This window comes from Nematolebias whitei, chromosome 10, assembly GCF_014905685.2.
Source record: "Nematolebias whitei isolate Nwh7 chromosome 10, NemWhi1, whole genome shotgun sequence".
Lineage (NCBI taxonomy): Eukaryota > Metazoa > Chordata > Actinopteri > Cyprinodontiformes > Rivulidae > Nematolebias > Nematolebias whitei.
The window spans coordinates 26,825,329-26,849,048 of NC_056507.1; the positions used below are offsets into that span (position 1 = coordinate 26,825,329).

At 38.5% G+C, this 23,720-nt stretch overlaps 2 protein-coding genes across 2 annotated transcripts in view; one reads left to right on the forward strand and one right to left on the reverse strand.

Moving 5' to 3' along the window:
- The window catches only part of LOC119416292 (FERM domain-containing protein 5), a 74,434-nt gene that overhangs the window by 25,792 nt on the left and 24,922 nt on the right, over positions 1-23,720 (reverse strand). The window lies entirely within an intron of this gene.
- Positions 4,593-6,495, forward strand: LOC119416291. Its single transcript, XM_037683517.1, has 2 exons — positions 4,593-5,042; positions 5,518-6,495. The coding sequence occupies exons 1-2, from the start codon at positions 4,755-4,757 to the stop codon at positions 5,989-5,991; spliced, it is 762 nt and encodes a 253-aa protein (XP_037539445.1). The 5' UTR covers positions 4,593-4,754; the 3' UTR covers positions 5,992-6,495.

A 23,720-nucleotide genomic window follows, 5' to 3' on the forward strand; every position in this document is an offset into this window, starting at 1 on the left:
TTTTTTCTATCCTTAACATGTGTTTTTTTTTTGTCTTTCAGATACACCTGGACCTACCATTCTGTGCTTGTCTGTCTCTCCTTCCTGTCCTCTCAAACCAGCCGGTCAAAGCAGATGGCCCTTTGTCCTGAACCTGGTTCTGATGGAGGTTTCTTCCCTTTAAAAGGGAGTTTTTCCTTTCCACTGTTGCCACTGTGCTTGTTCAGGATGGGAGACTGCAACGAAGCCAAGATTCAACTTGTCTGCTGGATTCTTTAGATAGAGAACTTTACTAATTGGCTTTTATGTATGTGAATGTTCCTGTAAAGAGCCCTGAGACAACTTTGTTGTGAATTGGCGCTACTTAAATAAACTGAATTGAATTGAATTGAAAAGAGTACAAAAAAATAAAAAACAATTCATTCCAACTTTATGCATTTGTATAACAAAGTTAGGTGTAAGACATACCTCTCTGTACTGCAATATACCCTTTCACACACATTACATACATACATACATATATATATATATATATATATATATATATATATATATATATATATATATATATAATTATGTGTATTAATTAATTACGAGTAAGCGTGACAAGCTTTATCCTGTTTGCGTTTTCTTCAAGCTGCATTTTTACCACATTCACAATCAAAATATACACAAGACCCCCTGTAACAATTTTTTTTTTTCATTCAACCTTTATTTAGACAGGTAAATCCCATTGAGCCTCGAGGACTCATTTACAAGAGAGACCTGATTTCAACAAAGAACGATGACAACAATGCACAACAGCGACAACAATAAACAGTTATAAAAAGTCATACAGATTATTAAAAAAATAAAATAAAATAGGATGACTAAAAAAAGAAAAGTAACAAAAAACAGCTAGATTCTAAGGCGAATGTAGAAAACTAAAAACAGGAACATGTCTGCATTGGTCCCTGCAGTAATAAGATAAATAAGATAATGAAATGAACAGAAATATCATATTTAAATATTGTTATTTTAATAACATATAATATTTACCTCTCTGATCTGTGGATCTGTTTAACAAGCATATGGATCATATTAAGTCAACAGCAGCTGTTAAACGAGGTAATCAGTCTACATTTGCAGCCCTGGGGGAAATCAGGGACACATCAGACATAAAACAGAAAGTGACAGAACATCTCAGGAGTGATCAAAATATTTTCTTCTGTTGATCTTAAATTATTAAGGCCCATGGTTAAAGGTAGAGCCATCTGGATGTCAAAGAGAAGCCTGCAGCAATACAGCATGAATTTGGGTATTTACACAAAAACAGACCTTCAAATATAAAAGCAAACACAGACAGAATACAAATCATAATAGGTTTTTTTGGATACATTTTATTGTAATAAACTAGTAAAAAGGAGGAGGGTTGATTTTAGGTACAATTTAATTCTGTAAACAAGGGTGTAGTAGTTTTAATTCATTAAAAATAATGGTATGTAATCAACTAAAACTTTATTTTGAAGTCAAAATGATCAATTTTGTGTTATTACTTCAAAATTTTAAATTTCAGTCTTATTTGTATCTCATGAATACATGACATACAAAATTTTTTCCCAAAACTGTATTTATGTCTTATTCTTGCAGGAAAAATATACATATTTCTGCTGGAATTGAGCTTTAGTTGCTGCTGCTGTTTGTGCATGTAAATAACCACAGACAATTAGGTCTGTAAAGTGTCTGTAAAGTGAACAGCATTTATAGTAGGAAATCCACAATTGCTAAATTACTTCTAGGTACAATGATTTCAAGTCTCCAAGCAGATGCACTACGACGATGTGAAAAGCGACTGTAGTTGCATATTTCATGCAGAGGTGTTTGTGACATCTGTTCCTAAATGACTCTTCTTTGCAGGCGCTGAGAGATGAATGTTTCTGAGTCATCCAGCCCACCACTCGTGGATTTCAGTGATAGCTTCACCCTAATAGCTTTTCTGTCAGATCTTTCTGCTCATTGTTTTAAAAACTTAATAGATCCCCTTCAGACGACTCTGCAAAGCGGGATTTTTAGCACTCGGCACCAAAAGCAAATCATCTAATGTCTGGATTTGTCTGTTAGAAGCTTTTTATTTTCTTGAACCGACTACATGTGTTTTTAGGGTCTTAGTTCCCTCAGTGCACAGCATTAACTAAAACATGTGACAAATACCAGCAAAATAAAATGAGCTGCACAGTAGATGCCATATTTAAGATTAGCATAAAAACTTGTTATTTTATAGAGTAGGGAGCATTTTTCAAAGGTGATGGCTATAATTCAGTTTTCTCTAACACATTATAAATAGATGCACTAAACACGAGTCAGCGTGTCTAGCTTAGACTCACTCGTTACAATCGCTCATTGCCAAGAAATGAATGGCGATCATGCAACTGTGTTTGTGTTTTTCTGTTATAAAATATCTAATGAACTAGCGGAGAGATTTTAATAAAACTCAGACATTTTTCACTGGATGTGTAGCCATAACGATAACGGTTTGGTCAAAATGGCTGCAATCTTTAAAGTTTTGGCAACTTACACTTGACTAACAGATTCAGCATTATTATAACTACATCGAGGTTTAGCTCCCAGGCGTTGTAGTAGACATAGAGATTTTTTCAGAGATACATAAATGACAGCCTTGAGCGCTGCTCCATGTATTATCTTTCTTTTTTTAAGCTAGGATAATTATTGCTGCAAGCTTTTTATTGTTTTACATGCATAAATTGCATTTAAAACCATTAAGCCATTAAATAAATTATTCAAAGGACTTTTTTCTGCAAGGACTTACTCGCAGAAGCGACACCATTTAATTCCTCTCAGGCTATAGAATGGAGATTGTTGCCTCCCTGAGCTTTTGTTATACCAAATGAACCAGTTGGTTTGCTTTGCTTCATCAGCATATGATTTGCTAAAACCAACCGCCTTGTCAGGCAAAGCAGCGGTTTTAACTAATCAAACCAACAATGAGAGTATGAATGGACTAAAAACACACCGATTCTCTTCGTCTGTGATACTGTGTTGATCATAAAGACTCGTAATTCCTTCTGACCACTGACTATTTTTTCTATGTGATAATTTTTTACTTTAATACAGATGTTCCCTTTTTATGTTGCAACTGATGCAGTTTCTTAATGAAGCTGTAGTTCTGCTGTTATTTCATGTATAAAGTACCACAAACCAAAGAGTTGCTTAAAGCACTTCTCTCTTACCAGTTGCTGGCAAAAAATGTTATGTTATGTTTATTTGTCATATGCAGGTTAATACAAGGTCAACAATGCATTGAAATGTTCAGGATGAGAAGAACTGATTCGACTGGCTAAAAAAACAACAAAAAAACTACGAAATACTAAATCATGCAATAAGGGTACAAAATAGTGTACCAAAAGGTGAAAAATAAATATATTTACAAGGTCCAAAATAAATATAGTAAACAACAACATGGTAGAATGTAACGGTGCAAGTAGGATGAATTTGTATGAATAAGTATTTCACAGGTACTAATATAAGCTTAAATGCACATGATATGTATAGTATATTGAACATACTGTAACATAAACTACACAGGTTGTGTGACAGGTTATTGCACATGTAGTGAGTAACACTGAGATTAACTGAATTATGATGGTAAGGTAGTAACATACATGATACAGCCACATAGTGCAGCAGCAATACAACATACAACAAAACGGGCTCATGATACAGAAGAATCTACTCAAACTCATTTATTTCTGTCAAACCTCAACTTCCTCACAAAGCTTTTGCTCTTTTTTTCTCAACTGAAGAATAATGTCTCCCAGACTACAGTTTTTATTGTCATTTGGCCTTCTGAATCTGAAGTCCATAAAGAAACAGATGGTGAAGGCCTTTTTGTCCTCGTACGTGACATATGTAAGATTTCCTAGCTTCGGTAAAACATCTCAGATCTAATGCACTATCAGGAGTGTCTAAAATTTGTACTAGAGAGCCACTATCCTGCATGTTTTAGATGTTTCTCGGCTCCAGCGCACCTGATTTGAATCAATGGGTGATTGCCAGCACTCTTCAACGCATGAAGAGGTAATTCAACCATTCATTGAGTCAGGTGTGTTGGAGCAGGACAACAAGTCCTGCTTAAATTGAGAAAAATATGCAGAAGAAACAAGATGAGTACCAAAGACACACAGAATAAGTCAAGAATAACCACTTTGTTCTGTTCGGAGACCTTTGAACAATCGATTTGCACTTCAAAGTTGGCTGAACTGCAGGAAGAAACAAAGCCCAGGGCAGCATCTTCACAGATTTTATCTCCTGAGGCCCTGTACACACGTAGCCTGGTGTTTGAAAAAACGAATATCCGCGCAAAAAAATATCGCCGTACATACATGTTCGGATAGAGAAAATGATCGTCTACATGAACCCGGTGATGTTCACCACAGAGCGTTGTAAAGAATATGCCCAACCCATAGGAGGCAGTGTAGTGCAAAGGTGAAACGTATATCAGCCAATCACAACCCTTCAAAGCAACCACAACTTCCTGTTAGTATTGAATCATGGCGCCTGGAGGTTCGTTTGTGTGGACAGACCGCGAGGTTGAACTACTATTAAATACAGTGTTGGAGTACAAAGTTAATAAAACTCAGGAAAATGTCGACTGGGAATCCTGTCAGAACAAGTATGTTGATATTTTAGCGCTTTTTTTAGAGCATTACCCAACGGAGTCCTCCGACGAGTTTCCCCATTCACATGCCGACATCACGCGCGGGAATTTAACAACAAAAATGAAAGCAGTCCGAGGTAAATATCGCCATGCTGTTGATACAGGACGCAGGAGTGGACACGGTCGAGTGGTTCTTCTGTACTTCGAACTGTGCGAACAAATCTGGGGTGGCTCTCCAGCTAGTACTACCATATCCTCCGGTATTGAAACAGCTGACCTGGATCATTCTCGGACCCTACCCTCACCATCCACATCTTCTTCCTCCACTACCATGGATGTAGCAGACACAGGGTCTGATAATGAAAGCAGTGTGGGTCCTACTTCAAAGGAGAGGAGAGACCTGCTTGATGTACGTATATTTTTCTGTCCATTCCTCATAAATAAAAGTACTTTTGCTGTAAATGTTCATCTGTTGGATGTACTATAATTCACGGAACAGGTTTGTTGAATTGTGTTGCTATTAAAAATACAGTTAAGGCAATATGTGTGTTAAAAATTATGCAAGAGTTGAGGTGTGTAGTGGAGGCTGGAATGTGATGTTTTTTATATTTTACTGTGTACGGGTTGCTGATTTATTTTTATTATTATTGCAAAAAAGAAATGACACCATCATGCTCTTACTCATCTCATATTATGTTAGGCCTACATATTCATTAGTTTGATGGGGTGGTGGGTACAAAATACACTTTAAGACATATAGCAAACATTGGATACGCTGTTATTACATATTGTTATGTAGAAGTGATGTGAAAAGTACAACATCAACATGATCCAGGTTTACTTTTTTATGTTTAATTGTGATGATTTTCATTTCTCTTTTGAAGGCAAAACTAAAAGGACACAGACACGACCGTCTGAGGAGAAAGCTGCCTGCTGAGACCCAGTGGCTGAATGCTCTTGAGGAAGACCAGCGTGTGAAAAAGAGACTGGTGGAAATCATTGAGACATCAGAACAAAAAGCATCCGAAAACTATTCAAAAATGTCCAATACACTGGAAAGACTTACCACATCGATTGTTGATGGGTTTTCTCTTCTGAAACAGGTCATTCATGCACCTGCACAACCACCACACTACATGCCATATGAGCCAAGAGGTCCGATGTATTCGCACACAATGGCCCACCATTCTGTCCACCAAAACTCAGCAAATTACCCATACCCAAACAACTCCACTTCTGACAGAACACGTCAAAACACAAGACCAGGAAACACTATGAACACTGAAGCTGTGTTCCACACACCTGCTGAAGCCACTGACCAATTTTCATTCAGTCAGGCCCTTTTTAGTGACCAGTAGAGTACTGTTTTATACATCGAAACAAGTCTGGTACAGTTAAGTATATACAAGTTCCACTTTTGCACAAGGTTGCACACATGTCAGGTTGTTAATCACAGTGTTATTTACTCTGACAGTGTTTTTTTTTTCTGTTTGCTATCTTTTTATACATACTGTGAAAAGCTTAAAATGTAGCAATTGCACAATACTTTAACTATTTACATTTTTGTTACGTGAATCTTTATAAGAGTGGTGATCTAGTCCAGTCCTTGGGAGCTACTGCTACTTAGATGTATTTATTTCTCCAAAACACCACTATCAAATACATACTGATGATTGAAATCAGCTATTTCATACTGGTTTGTTGAAGAAAATGCAGCTGAAATGTACCTGTGGTAGCTCCCAAGTTATGGACTTGGGCATCACTGATTTAAAAGTGTACAGTAACTGTGCTGCTTTTCTCCCATGTTTAAAAAGCTTTATCTGTTGTAGATCTGTTATAATCTGATCTGTTCATAAATGAAACACAAAATAAGAACATGTTAAGTGTTTTCGTTTGAATAAATTGACAAACATTTTAAAAGCAAGTTTCTTTATGTGAATTTTTGTGAATATGACATTTATCAGTTACAAATACAGTCATGTTCATCAGAAAGTATTGGCAGCACTATTTAATACACTACAGGTCCAATTTTAAGAGAGAAAAGTAAAATCATTTCACTTAAAAGTCTGTCTAATGAGCTACAAACTATTATATAATGTATCTAAATCCTGGGTGGTAGCTTTTCATGCATTAATAGAATGAAATGCAATAACATTGCACAAAACAATTTAAAAATTCTCTAACATACATGGTGCTAACTATAACGTTTTTTTATGAAAAAACAACGCAGTCTGCTAAATAGTTCACAGGTTTTTGTGTTTATGGATCCAGACACTGAGTGAGGACTCTCCTGACCCGCTTTCCTTCTGCTGCCAAGCTGTCTCCTCTGACCACTGGCTGTGTGTCCGGTTGATTGTTCCTGTCATGTTGAATAGCTTCAGTTATTCTGTTTTCATCCACAGTGTCTTTTGATGCCTCACAAAAATTGTGCAACACAAAACATGCATATATAACAAATGGAAGATCATTCATATTGATGTCCATGGCTCTCCTCAGGGCTCCAAATCGGGCTTTTAGTCTTCCAAATGCACATTCAATCACCATTCTAGCTCGGCACAACGAAAGTCCAAAGTACTGCTCCTGAACATTGCTTCCTCCGTTAGCATATTCTTTCATCAGGTAAGGTAGAAGTGGGTATGCAGGGTCACCCAGTATGTAAATGGGTATAGCGTCTTCGTTCTCCACAATTTGTCTTGGACAGGGGGGAATCTTCATGTTTTTCAGATTTGTGTTTATTGTCGAGTTAGCAAAAACTCTGGCATCATGCACACTCCCTGGCCATTTCACAACTACATCAATAAAGCTGTACTTGTAATCACAGGTGGCTTGTATGTTAAGAGAAAACCTCCCCTTCCTATTTAGGTACTCTGTAGAATTAGCTGATGGCTGCTTTATCTCCACATGAGTCCCATCCACAGCTCCAAGGCACTGAGGGAGACCATAAGCCTGCTCAAATCCCTCAACAAGTGCACGCACAGCAGTCTCTGTTGTTGGCATTTTTATGTAAGATGGTCCCAAGTACACAGTTATAGCCTTACACACCTCTCTAATTATGTTTGAGACTACTTGTCTTGATAAGCCAAATGCATTGGCCGTTTTACGCAGTCTTCCCTCGTCAGCCAAATAATATAGCGTGCATGCAACTTTTTTGACCACACAGACTGGAGATCGCATTACAGTACTCTTCCCTTGAATGTAAGGAAGGAGTAACTCCGAGAGCGACAGTAATGACGACCGTGACATTCTGAAGTTCTCACGCCATTCCTGTGGGAGAACAATTTCCTTCTCAAAGTTTTCCCACCAGCCAGCAGTGCGTCCAGGTCTGATCCAAAACCGGCGACGGCGACGCTGAATGGCGGTATTGTGCCTCCGTATCGGTAGGGATAGTTGCTGTAAAAGAGCTGAACGCCAAACGCTTTTTCTCCTTTGTAATTCCATCTGTTGGAGCAGTTGTGCTTGTAAAAACAAGCAAGCAAAAATTGCCTGAACCAGCGTTACAATTAGTACTTCCCTAAACGCAGTCATTTTCCCTCCGAATGAATGGGCAAACAAAAACAATTGTCGCACATGTGACGTCAGCGCCGCGCTGCACCATCTGTCGCAGACATAATGCGCATATCTCCGGTTCCGAAAGTCCACACGCAAACCCGAAAGAGGAGATTTCTCAAATCTCCACTTTGGTCGGAGTTTTTGTTATTATTCGTTTATAGTTACATCAACCGGAGTTCACGTGTGGATGAAAGGCCACACCGCATGATAAACTATTCGGTTTTCCTGATATCCGGCTACGTGTGTACAGGGCCTAAGATTTACTCCTCCTCCATCCGTTCAGCGACTCTCATGTGAAATAAAGCTACCTTGTCCAGAACAGCCGACAACAACTTGTCAAAGAGCCTTAAACTACAGCTAAACAGTGAGGGTCTGAGACAAGATACCAGTTAGGGACATGTAATAAATAACTTGGGAGTAAAATAAAGCTCATGTGGAAATCTCAAGCAAAATTAAGATGAAGAAACAGCTTGAGAAATACTAAAAGCTGAAAGAGGAAATAAAGAAGTTGGAAAATTAGGGTCAGTATGGTGTTAGTCAAGTCAAGGTTCTTTATTGTCATTCTCATCATAAGTGGTACATGTGACGGAACAAATGTGTGTACTCAGGGTCCCAGTTACATCCAACAAAAGTATAAATTGTAAAAGAAAAAGTAATAAGATCTAAGATATGAACTAAGAAATATGCTAAACTAAGAATGCACTAAGCACGAATAGTACAAAAACAATATGCCGAAGAACAGCAGGATGAACATGAGTCTGTGTGAGCAGAATGGACACAGCAGCATGAAATAAATCAGCAGCATGAGATCAGCAGCATGGATAGTCAGCAGGACACATCAACAATCAAAGTGGCATTATAGTGATTTTTTTTCACAGTGATTATTCTGGTTAGAGATTCATGAGTTTAACAGCCTCAGGGTAGAAGCTGTTTCTCAGTCTAGTGGTTCTACTCAACCTCCTTCCTGAGGGGAGCGGGGCAAAAAGTGAGCATGCTGGGTGAGTGGGGTCCTTCATGATGCAGGTGGCTCTCTTCCTGCATCTAGAGGTGTAGATGTCTGTGATGGTGGAGAGTCCCGACTCCAACAGACTTCTGTGCAGCCTTCACCACTCTCTGCAAAGCTTTTCTTTCTGCAGCTGTGCAGCCTCCATGCCACACATTGATGCTGGAGCACAGGATGCTCTCCACTGCACACCTGTAGAAGGAGGTGAGGACTGAGCTTCCCAGACCAGCTCGTCTCAGCCGTCTGAGGAAGTAGAGTCTCTGATGAGCTTTCTTGATCAGGCTGGTGGTGTTGTTGCCCCAGCTGAGGTTGTTGTTCAGGTGCACCCCCAAGTACTTGTAGCTGGAGACCACTCCCACTATAGATCCTCCTATATTGGGGGGGGGGGGGTGTAGGTGTGTTTGTTCCATCTGAAGTCCACAACCATCTCCTTTGTCTTCTTCACATTGATGTGAAGGATGTTCTTTGATGTTCTTTTTGCACCAGCTCTCCAGGTGTTCCACCTCCTGCCTGTAGCTGGACTCATCATTTTTTGTGATGCATCGAACCACCACTGTATCATCTGCAAACTTTACAATGTGACAGCCTGGATGGGTAGATGCACAGTCATACGTGAGTAGAGTGAACAGGAGGAGGCTCAACACACAGCCCTGGGGGAGCCAGTGCTGAGGGCTATGGTAGATGAGGAGAAATTGTGGATTCTCAGACTGTGGTCTGTTTGTTAAGAAGTCCAGAACCCAGTTGCATATGGAGGGGCTTAGTCTTAGTGTGAGTAGTTTGTCTATCAGGGTCTGGGGGATCATGGTATTGAAGGAAGACGTGAAGTCCACAAAGAGCATACGGACGTAGGAGTCCTGCTCTAGTTGGGTGAGAGCAGTGTGGACCACAGAGGAGATGGTGTCCTCTGTTGATAAAAGACAGGACTTAGGACTTAGGAAGGTGGCTCCAGCAGATTCTACTGAAACAAGACTTGACATCTGCCCAGCAAAGCTCCTTCATACCTTAAGAAAAAGTTCCATGTAAGTCAAAATAATGTGAACATTTTTTTTAACTAATACTTGTTAAAGTATAACATAAAGATTGTTGAGATTTTTTTCTAATTAATGCTAAAATGGTATCATTGGAGAAAACCCCCATTTTATCCAGTTAATGCTGGAGTGAAAATCAAGCAGAATAAGCTCTCAATAGCTGTTTTAAATACCTCAAGCTGGGCAGCGTAGCAAACCAAAATTTACTTCACCCTCTCCATTGACTCCAGAGCCCCGGGAAAGATCCCTTTCTAGTGGTGAATCCAGCCATGAAAACGGAAAGAGCTGTTTGACCAGAGAACGGCAGCCGGTGCACACAAGCGTAAAAAGACCACCATTGCTTCCATGTGCCAAAGCTCTAATGAATGGCCCGAGGGATATCCAAGCTTAGCAATAAACTGTGCAGTAAAAAAAGAACATCTTTGCTGATTTCACCTCAATCTATAAGGTTAAATATGGCCAAGGATGATCAATTTATTTTCTTCTGTCTATTCATGGTTTATCAGCAAGTTCTGGGTTTGCATCAGGGTCTCTTTCCAGTGGCTGTGCCAAACAATCCCAGAGAGGCGCAAGAGGCATCCTAATAAGATACCCTAACCACCTCAACTGACTAATCATTGCAGAGGAGCAACAACTCTTTTTTGAGACCTCCCTAAAGAAGCTCCTCGCCCTCTCCCTAAGCCTGAAACTGGTCGCCCTAGTATGGTTCAATGAGGGCAAACAATTCAGTAAAAATATTCTTAATATTTGAGGACCTGGTTTTAATCTTAATGTTTCTATAAGACATAAACTTTCAAGTACCGGTATTGACTTTTTTTAAACGTTTTTCCAATAGTGGCAGGGTCAAGCTGCTAAAACATTATTGAGATGATTTTCTTCCAGCTTTACCTGCTTCATCCTTTTCAGGTTGCAGAGGTCACTGGTGCCCATATCCAGCCATCACTGTGCGAGAGGCGGGGTACACCCTGGACAGGTCTCCAGTCTATTGCAGAGCCACATAGAGACAAACGAGACAAACAACCATTCACTCTCACACTCACACCTAGGGACAATTTAGAGTTCACAATCAGCCTAACATGCATGTTTTTGGTCTGTGGGAGGAAACTGAAGTACCTGGAGAAAACCCAGTTATGCACAAAGAGAACATGCAAACTCCACCCAAAAAGGTCCTGGGCCAGGATTCAATCCGGCAAACTTCTCACCGAAAAGCGGCAGCTCTACCAACTGAGCCACCGTGTTTTCTAATTCACCAAACTAGAGTGTACATCACACAGTCACAGCTGGACATGGACTCTGGGCAAAACTGACAACTCGGTTGCTTTTAGATGCAGTTAGGTTAGTCATAGGAAATGTGTGTAAGTCATAACTGAAGCACTAATGCATGCTTCTAAAATTCTAAATATCAGAGTAAAATCACCTTCAAATACTATAAACTCCTATTAATGTCAAGTTCGGTGAAACTCCATCATAATGGGAGGCATTATCTTATTGGTCACACACATTCAGTTCATCTACTGGAAAATAAAAGGCCATTTTAATGCCAGTAAGCTCTGCAGTGTCCCATAAAACTGAACTCAGACTGTAAGTGCCCAGAGGGCACTCTACCAGTTAACACTGAAGACAACACTTCACCAAGTCTACTTTAATTCCCATTTTATATTTTATTTCAGAATGTACATTCACCAATTTAGGGGTCACGTATTCAAAAAAATACTTTTTACATTGGACACAAATAGGTTTTTAAAAACAGTGAACAACACTGCACTGAGTTTTACTGGGGGCACAGACGTCAACTTTTTAGTTTTACCATGTCAGCAGAATTGTTCCCTTTATTCTTGTATTATTTTGTATTATTATTTAGGGTGACAGCCATGAAGGGTTTATACAGCAGGAAGGCAAGGCCTGCTGCTGTCTGCAGCTCAACTGTTGGGCACTTGCCAACCTAACATCAGGGCAAGCTGGAAACTACAAAGTACTTTGGATTTGTTGGTTTAACATTTGAAGCAACAGCTTATTTTAGAGATTTAACATGGAGTCATTTATAAGACTTTAGAGAAGTTTCTTTATTACCTATTCCTTGATGGTGTTGCTGGAAATGGTTTCTGTAATGATAATGAGCACAGAACAGCATGTGATAATGATTTCCTTCCCATAATGAGTTTGTTCATCTCAAACAATGACAAGTGCTAAAGTCTCATTATGAATGGTAAATGGTAAATGGCCTGTATTTATATAGCGCCTTTCTATCTGATCCAGATACTCAAAGTGCTTTACTCTACAATCTGTGTCCTCATTTACCCATTCATACAGCACTCTACTAGATCTCTACAAAACTAATTGAACAAATCATTCTAAAGAGACTAATCAGTGCTTTATCACATTCATACACCGATGGGACACACATTGGAGGCAATGAGGGGTTCAGTGTCTTGCCCAGGGACACTCCGGCATGTGACTGCTGGTGGATTCGAACCCCCAACTTTTGCATTGGAAGACTATTGCTCTAACCACTCAGCCACAGCTGCCCTGAATAGTTCTTCAAAAGAGATTAAAAAAGAAAACGGGTTAAAAAACAAAACTGAAGAAGAGATACCGTATTTTCTGCCCTACAAGTCGCATTTGTCCAAATGTCTAAAAAAGTGGAAAAATCCATAAATATGTTGCTGCGCCATATATGTTGTATGTATTATGCGTCACCGCTGACAACCCAGAAATGTGGGCTGGTGTTGTGCCAAAAATCGATTGGCTGCCAAATGGCGAGTGGGAGGTCTTTAACAAGAATTTAACAAGATTAATGCTTAAAAACAATTGTTTGCTCAAAATTATAGTAAAGATGTTTCTCAGTCTAACTTTTGCTTAATAAATGTACTTTGACAGCCAAATCTGCTGTATTTCAAAAACCAATACGCGGAAGTAGGAACGCGCAGAGGGATGAGTCGCTGTGCGTTCCTTTGAAATTTAACAAGATAAACACCTAAAAACAATTATTTGTTTGCTCGACTTTATAGCAAAGGTGAGTCTCAGTCTAACATTTGATTAATAAAAGGACTTTAATGGTCAAATCAGCTGTATTTCAAAAGTATTCGCTGCCTCAGTGCTGCCGGGAGTGTGCAGACAGGGAGGAAAAAAGGAAGAAGGAATGCTGCACATTTCTTCAAAATTTAACAAGATAAGCACATAAAACAAATTATTTGTTTGCTTGAAATTATAGCAAAGGTGTGTCTCTGTTAAACTTTTACTTAATAAATGCATTTTAATGGTCAAATTAGCTGCATTTTGCTGGGGCAGTGCAGCGAAATGAAGCTGATTTGATGGTTGCTCCAAGCAGCGAGCAGAACGAAGGTGGCAGCTATGATAAGCCGATTGTATCATTAATAGCTGGTGAAGATTTTCAATCATCCAGGACATGGTAAATTCAAAAAAGTTCAAGACAAAAACAATAAATTATAAAGTAAACTAATAAAGTTCAGTTGTTTTTGTCAAACTTTTTTGAATTTGTCATTAATAGCCACTTTTACCTATTACATGATACAACGGCATGCCTTACTACTCTGCTGCCATCTAGTGGCTGAAAATGGCAGTGTTCAAAATTGTCGGTCAGAATGAATGAAAACGGTCATATATCTCAGACAAAAAATGGTTTATAAATATGGGAAAAAAAATCCATAAATATATCACTTCAGCCTATAAATAGCAGGGCGTGCAAATTTTGCAAAAAAAAAACACAACTTATAGGGCGAAAAATATGGTCTGTCCAACTCTTAAAGAGCATATCCAAAAAAAGTTCAATCTGGTCCTCTGGACATTCAAAAAACAAGAAAAACAAACAAACAAAAAAAAAACAAAGCAAAAGAAACGTTTCGTCTTTCATCCAAGAGACTTCCTCAGTCTGAGGTGCTGTATACAGCACCCGGATTTACCTGTCTAAATAAAGGTTGAATGAAAAAAAAGGTTTGTGGGTCCCAGCCTGTGTCATTGTGTCATGTAATCCACAGGGAAACTGATGAACAATGTACCATAATTGGTCTGTGTGGCTAATTAAAACCTAATGTTTTGAGAACAATCTGACTGTACAGCTAATATAAAAATGGCTCTTAGGACAAAACTCCAGAAGGCGAGGAAAAAATAGCCCTTCAAAGACAGCTCTGAGAACTCTTTTGGCCGCCTTTCAGTTCCAGCTCCATGCAGCTTCGCTTGTTCTCCTTAGGGCAGAGATGGTGTATTTCATAATCCACAATAACTAGAGGTGAAACATTTGAAATCCAGCATTTATTACCTGACATTTTCTTAAAGGAATGCATATTGTTGGTCTTGAAAAATGACAAGGTTTTAGTCTTTTTGATCAAATCTTGGCAATAACTATGAGATCACCAGCATGTCAAGAGAAGCTTTGTAATCTGTTAACACTCAAGAGTTTGCATTGGGAATGACGCTCCGCTAATACAACACACAATTTTTGTCCAATATTTGTTAAAATTTATGTCATTGTATTTTCTGAAAGTAACTGGTTGTTGCAGCCATTTTATATTGGGTTGACATTAAAAGATAATCAGTTCTAGATACACGTCCAAAGATCATTACCACTAGTTTGAGATATTTAGCCAACAAATGGGCATGGTTGACTAGAAGAAATAAGTCCAAAGTTTTAAACAAAGCTCCTATGTGATCTGTTAGTGCTCAGAGTATGTGTTGTGGATGACTCTCAACTACAACCACACTGAATCTTAGCTCCGTTTATGTATATATTACTGCAGTATAGCCATTTTTTTAATTGATTAGCTGTGGCGGGCAGCTTAAATGGGGTTGAAGTGAAAAGTTAATGAGTCTAAGGTGATAATATAATAATAAAGATTACTTTGTGAGATTTTTTTGTTGTTGTTCTTTAGTTTGTGAGATGTTTGGGTAACAGACATGTGTACAGACACACACAGACAGCAATAATAAAGCTGTCACGCATTAACACCAATAACTAAATGCTTCTGCTAGATTACAGTAAACGCATTTGACATTTTTCACGACTATCAATCACATAGCATTCATTCAGACCATAAAACACCAAACCAAAGTAACAATATGGCCCTTTCTCTCCCTGCTCTTGAAATGGTGAAATTATTGCCATAATCAAACGGCAGCCGACAGTGAAAGATAAAGTTTTCAGAACTTTAAAGCTCCTTCTATTCACAGCTTTGAAAAGAGAAGAAGCTCAACAGAGCTCACTCTTAGCGGAGGGTTTAGCATAATTTCGGCACACATCAGCCACGGCATTAAAAATATTAAAAATTTGATCAAAACGGTCCTGCGCTTCAAACACGTTTTGACCGTTTCATAGCAACAGTGGGAGCCACGAGCAGCATCTCTTGATGCTGAGCTTGGTTTGAATGAAGGTAGGCAACTTCTCACAAAAACACGTCCAATGTAAAGATAGCACGAAGCCTTTCAAAGTAGCAGAGTCTTCCATGTGTCCTCAGCTCTCTCCCACTCAGCTTACATAATGTATTGATTAGCGTACACGTCACAAAGAAAGATGAGTTAAAAAAAACAACTCTAAATAGCTACAGTAGGTGAAATAACAAAATCTTACAGAGGAAGACTTTTTCTTCTTTGCAGCAACAAATTAAACCTTAGCGAATATAAAATGGCAACGACTCGGCCGATATTAAAGATATAGAGCTAAGATTTGGTGTAGACAGTCATGCTCAACACACACTCCTAACACTAACTGATTACAAAAAGACCTGCTTTTAAAACTTTGCCATTACCGATAAGAGTCAACTCTGTTTGTTAGCAAAATATCTCATAACCCACTGGATGAATTTATTGAAACTTTCAGAAAGTAGTCATTGGGTGTACGTCTACATCTGATTTATCTACCCAATTAAAGATGGCTGCTACAGTCAATCATCTTTGGACACCACAAAGATGCCTATAAATCAATCCGTTTTGCAAACACTGAGCTAAAGTTTGGTGTGGCTGTAGGCGAGACTGATCCACAACACATACTCTGAGCTGTAACACATCAAATAAAATCTTACAATGTTGCATGAGATGGTGAAAAATATCATTTTCAAGATTTGACCAAAGTAACTCTTTATTTTCCCATTCGAAGATCAGCTTAGTTTAAACCTTGGCATAAAATGATGTCGGCGATAGGCATTCCTTTAAGGAATTCTATGCCTTTAGTTTAAAATTGCCATATATTAGGAGGAAATTAGAGAATTTAACATAGTTGCATTTTAAGTGAAGCAGTGCTCATTAAGAATCAATGTGCTATTATTGGACCAAAAAAGACAAAAAATCAATTTGAACTGAAAACGAAAAGAAATGTGCAATAATTTGTATTTGGTAGAATTTTATGCTCATATGTATTCGCAAGCTTTGAATAAGTTGATGGTATTGTATCTATATGCAACTATTTTCATTCCGTACAATAAAGGTATCTCAGTGCATACGTGTTTTATGAGCATACACAAATGAAAACAGTCCCTCCAATTCCCCGTTTAAAAAACTAGTGGTTTCACCACTCCACATGAAAAACACTTCTTAGCCCTGAAATTGAACACACATTACCCACCCCTGGGCGTCTATGTGAGCAAAAAGCAAAGTAATATGTTAAAAGGCTGCATGAATTTGTGTAAATGTGTGCTTGTCTTGTAGTGTTAAGAGCTTTGAGTGATTAACAAGACTAGAATTTTTTTCTTTAAACATTTAACACAATTTTCTAACTTCATTTAAAAATGATTAAATGCAAAAATAACTCAATAACATGTTTATACAAAAGAAACAAAAAATCGAATACTTCATTGTGTGCAAAGGAAGTGGTAAAAACATATTAAAATAATTGCTGCTTTTGTTGACCCAAACCAGTTGCTTTATGTTCAACATTATAATTATTATGAGCCTTGTCGTAGTGTATTCTATATTTAAAATGAGTCGACCACCATAGAGCACATCTGTAACAATCATGTTGGAAGCAAACATCCTCTTAGTTCAGGTTCTGTCACAGTTCAGCTGCTGTTCACGGTGGTTTGGTTCAGCTCAGTTACTCTGCATGGTGCTGCACATACACCAAATAATGCTTTCTGAGGCAATCTGCAACTGACAGATTTAAAAAAAGAGTACAATTTAAAATACACTCTAGAGTGAACATAATTATAAAATACTTTAATACAACCTCAGTGCTAAAAAGTATTGTATAAACAGCAATTTGGCAGTGATAATGTGATGACATTCTGAATTTAAAAAACAAGAACACAAAATGAAAGTAATAACTGTAGAAAACTCTCTTTTTTAAATTAGTTTAATTTTATTCTCAGCATTAACATCTTCACATTATAATTAAGATAGCAACTACTTTAGAAACGTATGTGAAAATAGCTTTAAAAAAGGTCTTACCCGTAGAAAAGTAAGGCCAGCGGGAGAAGTAGGCTTTTTTCTGTGACTGAAAAATTGTTTTTTTTGTGTTCCCAAATAAAACATCCAACTCAATCCAAAATGTCAGAACTACAGGAAAAGTTGGTTCATGTAAATGAAAAGATAAAATACCCAAATTTGTTATCTCGTCTAAAAGCTCACAGATTAGTGAAAGTTTGTACAGACTGAAAGGAATTGTTAAAATTGACAAGATAATACTTTTGCAAAGAGACCTGAAACAAATCAGCTTTAGATTATTGTTCACATTAGGAGTAATGCTTCCTGAAATTGTGCCAGACGTTTCATCATGAAACTCATGATTTCATCCTATTACTAACACTAACCCCACTGACAACTGTAAAATATTTATTGGGATGGAAACTTTTCATTTTGTAGGTTAAAGCTTTCTGAATATTGTGACTAGAGCAGGACATGATGGATTGAGGCCAAGGGTTTGATGCTGCAGGAAGAAAAGAAGAAAGAGTCTGTTGACAGGCATGATAAAAAAAATGAAAAAAAACATCTTGCCAGCGGGCTAATGGAAGTGCAGGTGCATGCTGGTCCATTTTTATGTCTACTGTGAACCTTGTCATCATAACAAAAAGCATTTTGGCCTTGAGCATCTCAACCCATCAGCAGTAAGGTGAGTTTTGGGCAAACATTATCCACAGAAAATCTTCATGTCCTACTTTCTTGGTAATGGAGGCATCTCATCAAAAACTTCAGACTGCAGGATGTGGATGTGGTACTACATGTGTTAGGAAGGTTTACTGCTGTTTCCCTACACAACAAGATTTGTCAGTAAAAATGCAGTTTGAGCACCCGCAGAATTTCACTTTCATTGAATTGTTCTGGTTATATACAAATAACGTACATTAAGTGGCAAACAGACTATAAGAGCTGGGTCTTCAGCTTGGATGATATATTGTTGCAACCTGCCTTACACTAACTTTGGAAGCACTACGGAGTTGCATTCTGATTACAATACATCACTTTACTTTCACAAATCTGAACCTCGCAAAACAGGAAGCACTTTCCCCCTTTTTATAAATCAGGTACAACATCTGACAGTATCATTGCTTTTTCTAACAACAGCCTGAACATAAATGTCAACCCAGCACTAACCAGAAGAAATGGACTGTACTTATATTGTGAAGAAGCAACATGAACAACCTATCTGAACACACAACCCAAAGAAGTCCACCCATTTCTGTCCCAAGACTACCCAGCAGCTCCTGTGGCTCACCCAGCCTCTTGCATTTAACGACATGTAATTTTAATATTTCTGATTAAAACTGATCAGTTTCTGTACAATTACATAATGTAATGAAACCAAAATACAACCACAATATAAAAAAATATCTATATGAAGCTAAACTGGGCACTTAAACTTAATTTTTTAGAGCAACTACGCTATAATTTCAGTCTAGATTTTGTTAATTTACAGATTGCAATTGAATGCATCACAAATCTTCACATAGTCTAAAAAAAAAACAATACATAGAAGTGCTTATTTTTTTTACCTCATCATGTCGTGCTGCTTTCCCAAAAAAAACACTAACACTTAAAGACCCAACAATTTTCAATCAGGTCATCTAGTCAGTTTCTTTTTTGTTTGTGTTGAAACGTTTCACCTTCCATCCAGAAGGCTTCATCAGTCAAGGAAACACACAACACAAAACTGATTCTTCCCCCAACAGCTTACTCCAAAGTGGAACAAACCAGTTATGTTGGTGCTAAGATGGTGTCTTTGTCACGCCCCCCTCCTCCGGTGCTGGCCCTCTCCCTTGTCGACAGTCATGTCAAACTGGTTCAAAAACAACAAAGTCCATGCTCAATAATCCAGGTATACAATCCAACAATTTTCAGTCAGGTCATCTGTCAGGACACTTAAAGACGTTCAATATTTGATTTCCTGACGTTATAATGAGCTTGAATCTGGTTGTGACACCACTAATCCAGTTGACAGTCCACTAACCCTAACCCTAACACTCCAGAAACTTTTTAACTGACTGCATCAGATGAACACATCCAGCTTTGATGATGATTTCTCCATAACGAAATAAAGCAGGCAGCTCCAACAACACATTTTTTTTCAGCCAGCTGAAAACTAATAAAAAGGGACTAGAAAAAAAAATCAATGCATATTCAGGAGTTGTGTTCGGTCCATTTTGAAACGTCTTTCCCCATATTTTATTTTCTGTCAGTTCCACTGATGGAGTTGGTCTTCCTTTTGGGACCAAAACCTTGTTCTCTGTGAAAGATCGAATTGAAAAAGGCGATGCTAACGAGCTACCACACTGTTCATGTTTGCCACAACTGCTTTGAACATTAATATCTAACATTAACAGGATGACCTGCAGGGGATTCCTGAAGGCGTACCTCTGCATGCTTTGGTCCCACCCACTTTATAGCAACATTGTCATCGGTTATTTTCCAATCAGTTATTAAACAAACTCATCCTGCAGAGTTTCTGACAGAGCTCTGCCTTCTCTCCTGACAATGAAGTCCTAACTATTGATGACGAACCTTCAAACATGTTTCTGCCTGGAGATGCAAATTTATAATTATCTAATTGAATAATTTCAAGAATAAAAAAAATTATTGCTCAACTGCAAAGTAGTTTACAGAAAACAAGTGAAATTAGCAAGCTTTAAAAAAACAAAAAAAAAAAAACAGAAAGAACAGAAAAAAATACATTCTGAAGGTGTAGAAGGCTCTGAGTGGTCCCCACTGTGTAATTTGAATATAAAAATCTACAGGATGAAAGGTGGATGATAAAGTAATTGTGTTTTTCTGAGGTGTTAACCAAATATTTCATAAATGAGTAGACACATTTTTATAAAACTCGCAATGAGTAATCAATGAATGTATATATTGTGCAGCTACTCATCCAGGCTGTCATAATGTAAAGTTTTCAGATGATACAGCGGTGGTGGGATGCATCACAAACAATGATGAGTCCAGCTACAGGGAGGAGGTGGAACACTTGGAGAGCTGGTGTAAAGAGAATAACCTTCACATCAATGTGAAGAAGACAAAGGAGATGGTCGTGGACTTTAGAAGGAACAAAAACACCTACACCCCCCTGAACATAAGAGGATCTGCGGTGGAAGTGGTCTCCAGCTACAAGTACTTGGGTGTACACATGAATGACAACCTCAGCTGGAGCAACAACACCACCAGCCTGATCAAGAAAGCTCATCAGAGACTCTACTTCCTCAGGCGACTGAGACGAGCTGGACTGGGAATCTCAGTCCTCACCTCCTTCTACAGGTGTGCAGTGGAGAGCATCCTGTGCTCCAGCATCAACATGTAGCATGGAGGCTGCACAGCTGCAAAAAAAAAAGCTTCGCAGAGAGTGGTGAAGGCTGCACAGAAATCTGTCGGAGTCAGCCTCCCCACCATCACAGACATCTACACCTCTAGATGCAGGAAAAGGGCAACCTGCATCATGAAGGACCCCACTCACCCAGCACACATACTTTTTGCCCTGCTCCCCTCAGGAAGGAGGTTAAATAGCATTAAGTGTAGAACCACTAGACTGAGGAACAGCTTCTACCCTGAGGCTGTTAAGACTCATGAATCTCTAATCAGGATAATCACTGTGAAAAATCACATCATGTTCTGCTGATCTGTTTCATGTTGCTGCTGATCTGTTTCATGTTGATGTGTTCATGTGTGCTCATCTGCTCACACAGACTCATGCTCATGTTCGTGCTGCTGTTCGATGTAATGTTTTTACGCTATTAGTGCCTAGTGTATTTTAGTTGATGTTTTTCTTAGTTCATATCTTATAATGTTATCATTGTTTTTCTTTTACACTTTTATTGTTGGATGTAACTGGGACCCTGTGTACATAATTTCGCTCCACCACATTAAAGAATCTCTGACTCTGACTATATCTACAAATAATTAACTTTGGAGTTAACTTAATTCAAAATGGCCGCCATAGTGAATCGACCTTTGCAAACATATTAATGGCTATAACTCAGTCAATTTGACAGATTTTGAGGTAAAATTTGGTGTGGTAGTAGCTGAGAGTCACCCACAACACAAACATTGATAGCTATACATTGTGCAGGATCTTTGCCTAAAACTTTGATAAGGACTATTTGGAATTATCCCCATTTGTTTAACAACTTATCTCTTGAACTACTGCATAAATGTTGTTAAAACTCAGAAAATAATCACTGGATGTACATCTAAAGTGGGTTACCTTTTGGAGTCAATCTGAAGTTAGGGTGGCCACCACAGTTAACCAATCTTAAAAGAGAAACAAACAAACAAACAAGCTATAACCCAGTCATATTTTTAGATACTGAAAAACTCAGTGTGGTAGTAGCTGAGAGTCATTCCTAACACAAACTCTAAGTGCTAGCAAATCGGGTCAAGATCTCGTAATGTGTGCAATTTTCTGTAAGGGTTTCAGTTTATAGCATAAATAGAGGTGGCCGATACCATATATTATTTTATCCTAAAGGTCACAGTCTGTGAGCCCCTGCCTCTCAGATCAATCGTTCACACTGAATACTCAATTCTACTGCCAAACAGAGCTGAGTAGATGGTTAATAATTGCCCTCTTGGCCTTTTCATGATAGACAGGTCCAAGCAGGAAAATCAAAAAGTGCAACCAGTCTGCCTGGTTGAGCAAAAATAAGCCGAGGTCACTTCACAGCGAGCAGCCAAGAGGAACAGATTGCTGCTGCTCTGTATGATCACAGTAGGGACGGGTCTGAAAGGGGTCTTTGTTTGCCCGGGGGGAAGCTTGAATGGCATTGCTTGGCTGCGCAGGGTGGCATGTGTTCTGGCGTAACTGGGAGTTGGGTGGCGTAGGAGGCTGCACGTTTTGCTGCGATCTCTTTTTCTCCCCGTCTTTCCAGCATCAACTCGGTCATGCAGCTCTGGAAGCAACATCAGTCAGCATACAGGAAATGGGCAGATCCCTCAATGGGTCTTACTGAAAGTCTCCAAACTCAAAAGCCTATATACAGTGTATGTGTATGTTTTTAAACAAAAGCTAAATAACACTGTATACTGCACACAGCAAATGCAAAAAGTTCACTAGAATAATGCAGTAGCGCCATTAGCATAAATGTGTGTCTCGTTGCTTTCATCAGCCTTCCTCCACTGTGCTGCTGCTGCTTTGCTCTAGATAGATGAGCTGTTAGGAGCTGAAATTCTCACGACCCATAAGAGGAGCACCTCCTTAGTCAGCAAAGTAAAAGTGCAAGGGGAGGTGCACAGATAGAGCTGTCAGCAGAGTTTATGGCTCTTGGGTGATTCAGGGTGCACACTATGAAAATAACATGGTTGAAGGGCAGAAGATTTGCATCCCTACAGTAGATAAAATGTGTGCAAGGAGGTCGACATCATTTGAGTTCAAGTATGCCCAACATTTGATTAGTGTTCTATAAAATTTCAATCTGTGAACAAATACAAAATGCACAACAGACATCTGTTGGCTTATTTCTGGTTACACTTAATACAGCCACTGCTTTTCAGCCCTGAACACACATTTCTTCTGGTCTAATTAATGTTTCACACTGCTGTTTCACAGAAAATAATGTTTTCCCTTTTTTTGTTTCCCCTAGATAATAAATATTTATAATCAAACTGTAATCCATGTTCTGAGAAGAATGGAGGTGCAGAAGACAGATACAGATCATTTGAAAAACATCTGTGTTACACAAATCATGCAGAAACACAAAGGTTTGACTCATTGGTTTGGAAAATCAGTGAGAGGAATACGCTCAACATCACAAACAGGTTCTGACATAAATGATTGCCTGTGTGCCTGAGGTGACTAAATTCAGTTTGGATAAGTGCAGAAATCTCAAGCAGTTGTCTGAGTTAGGAAGCAAAATCAAATACAACACTGTGCTGGTGTAGATTTCCAGTCATCCAAGATACGATAATCCGAGTACATCAAGAATCAAAAAAGAAATCTAGCTGACATGTCTTTGATTCAACTTGCAGAATTACAAAAACGATACTTAGTTTTTATTTTTGCTTTTTGAGTTTTGTTACCCCTAACCCTTCAAAGAAGGAAGAAGACTATATATATATATATATATATATATATATATATATATAT

Excerpts from the sequence above, each read along its gene's own strand:
- LOC119416291 (XM_037683517.1), top strand. The coding sequence starts at position 4,755 with ATGAAAGCAGTCCGAGGTAAATATCGCCATGCTGTTGATACAGGACGC. Across the intron at positions 5,043-5,517 it reads AGAGGAGAGACCTGCTTGAT|GCAAAACTAAAAGGACACAG; the intron begins GTACGTATATTT and ends TCTCTTTTGAAG.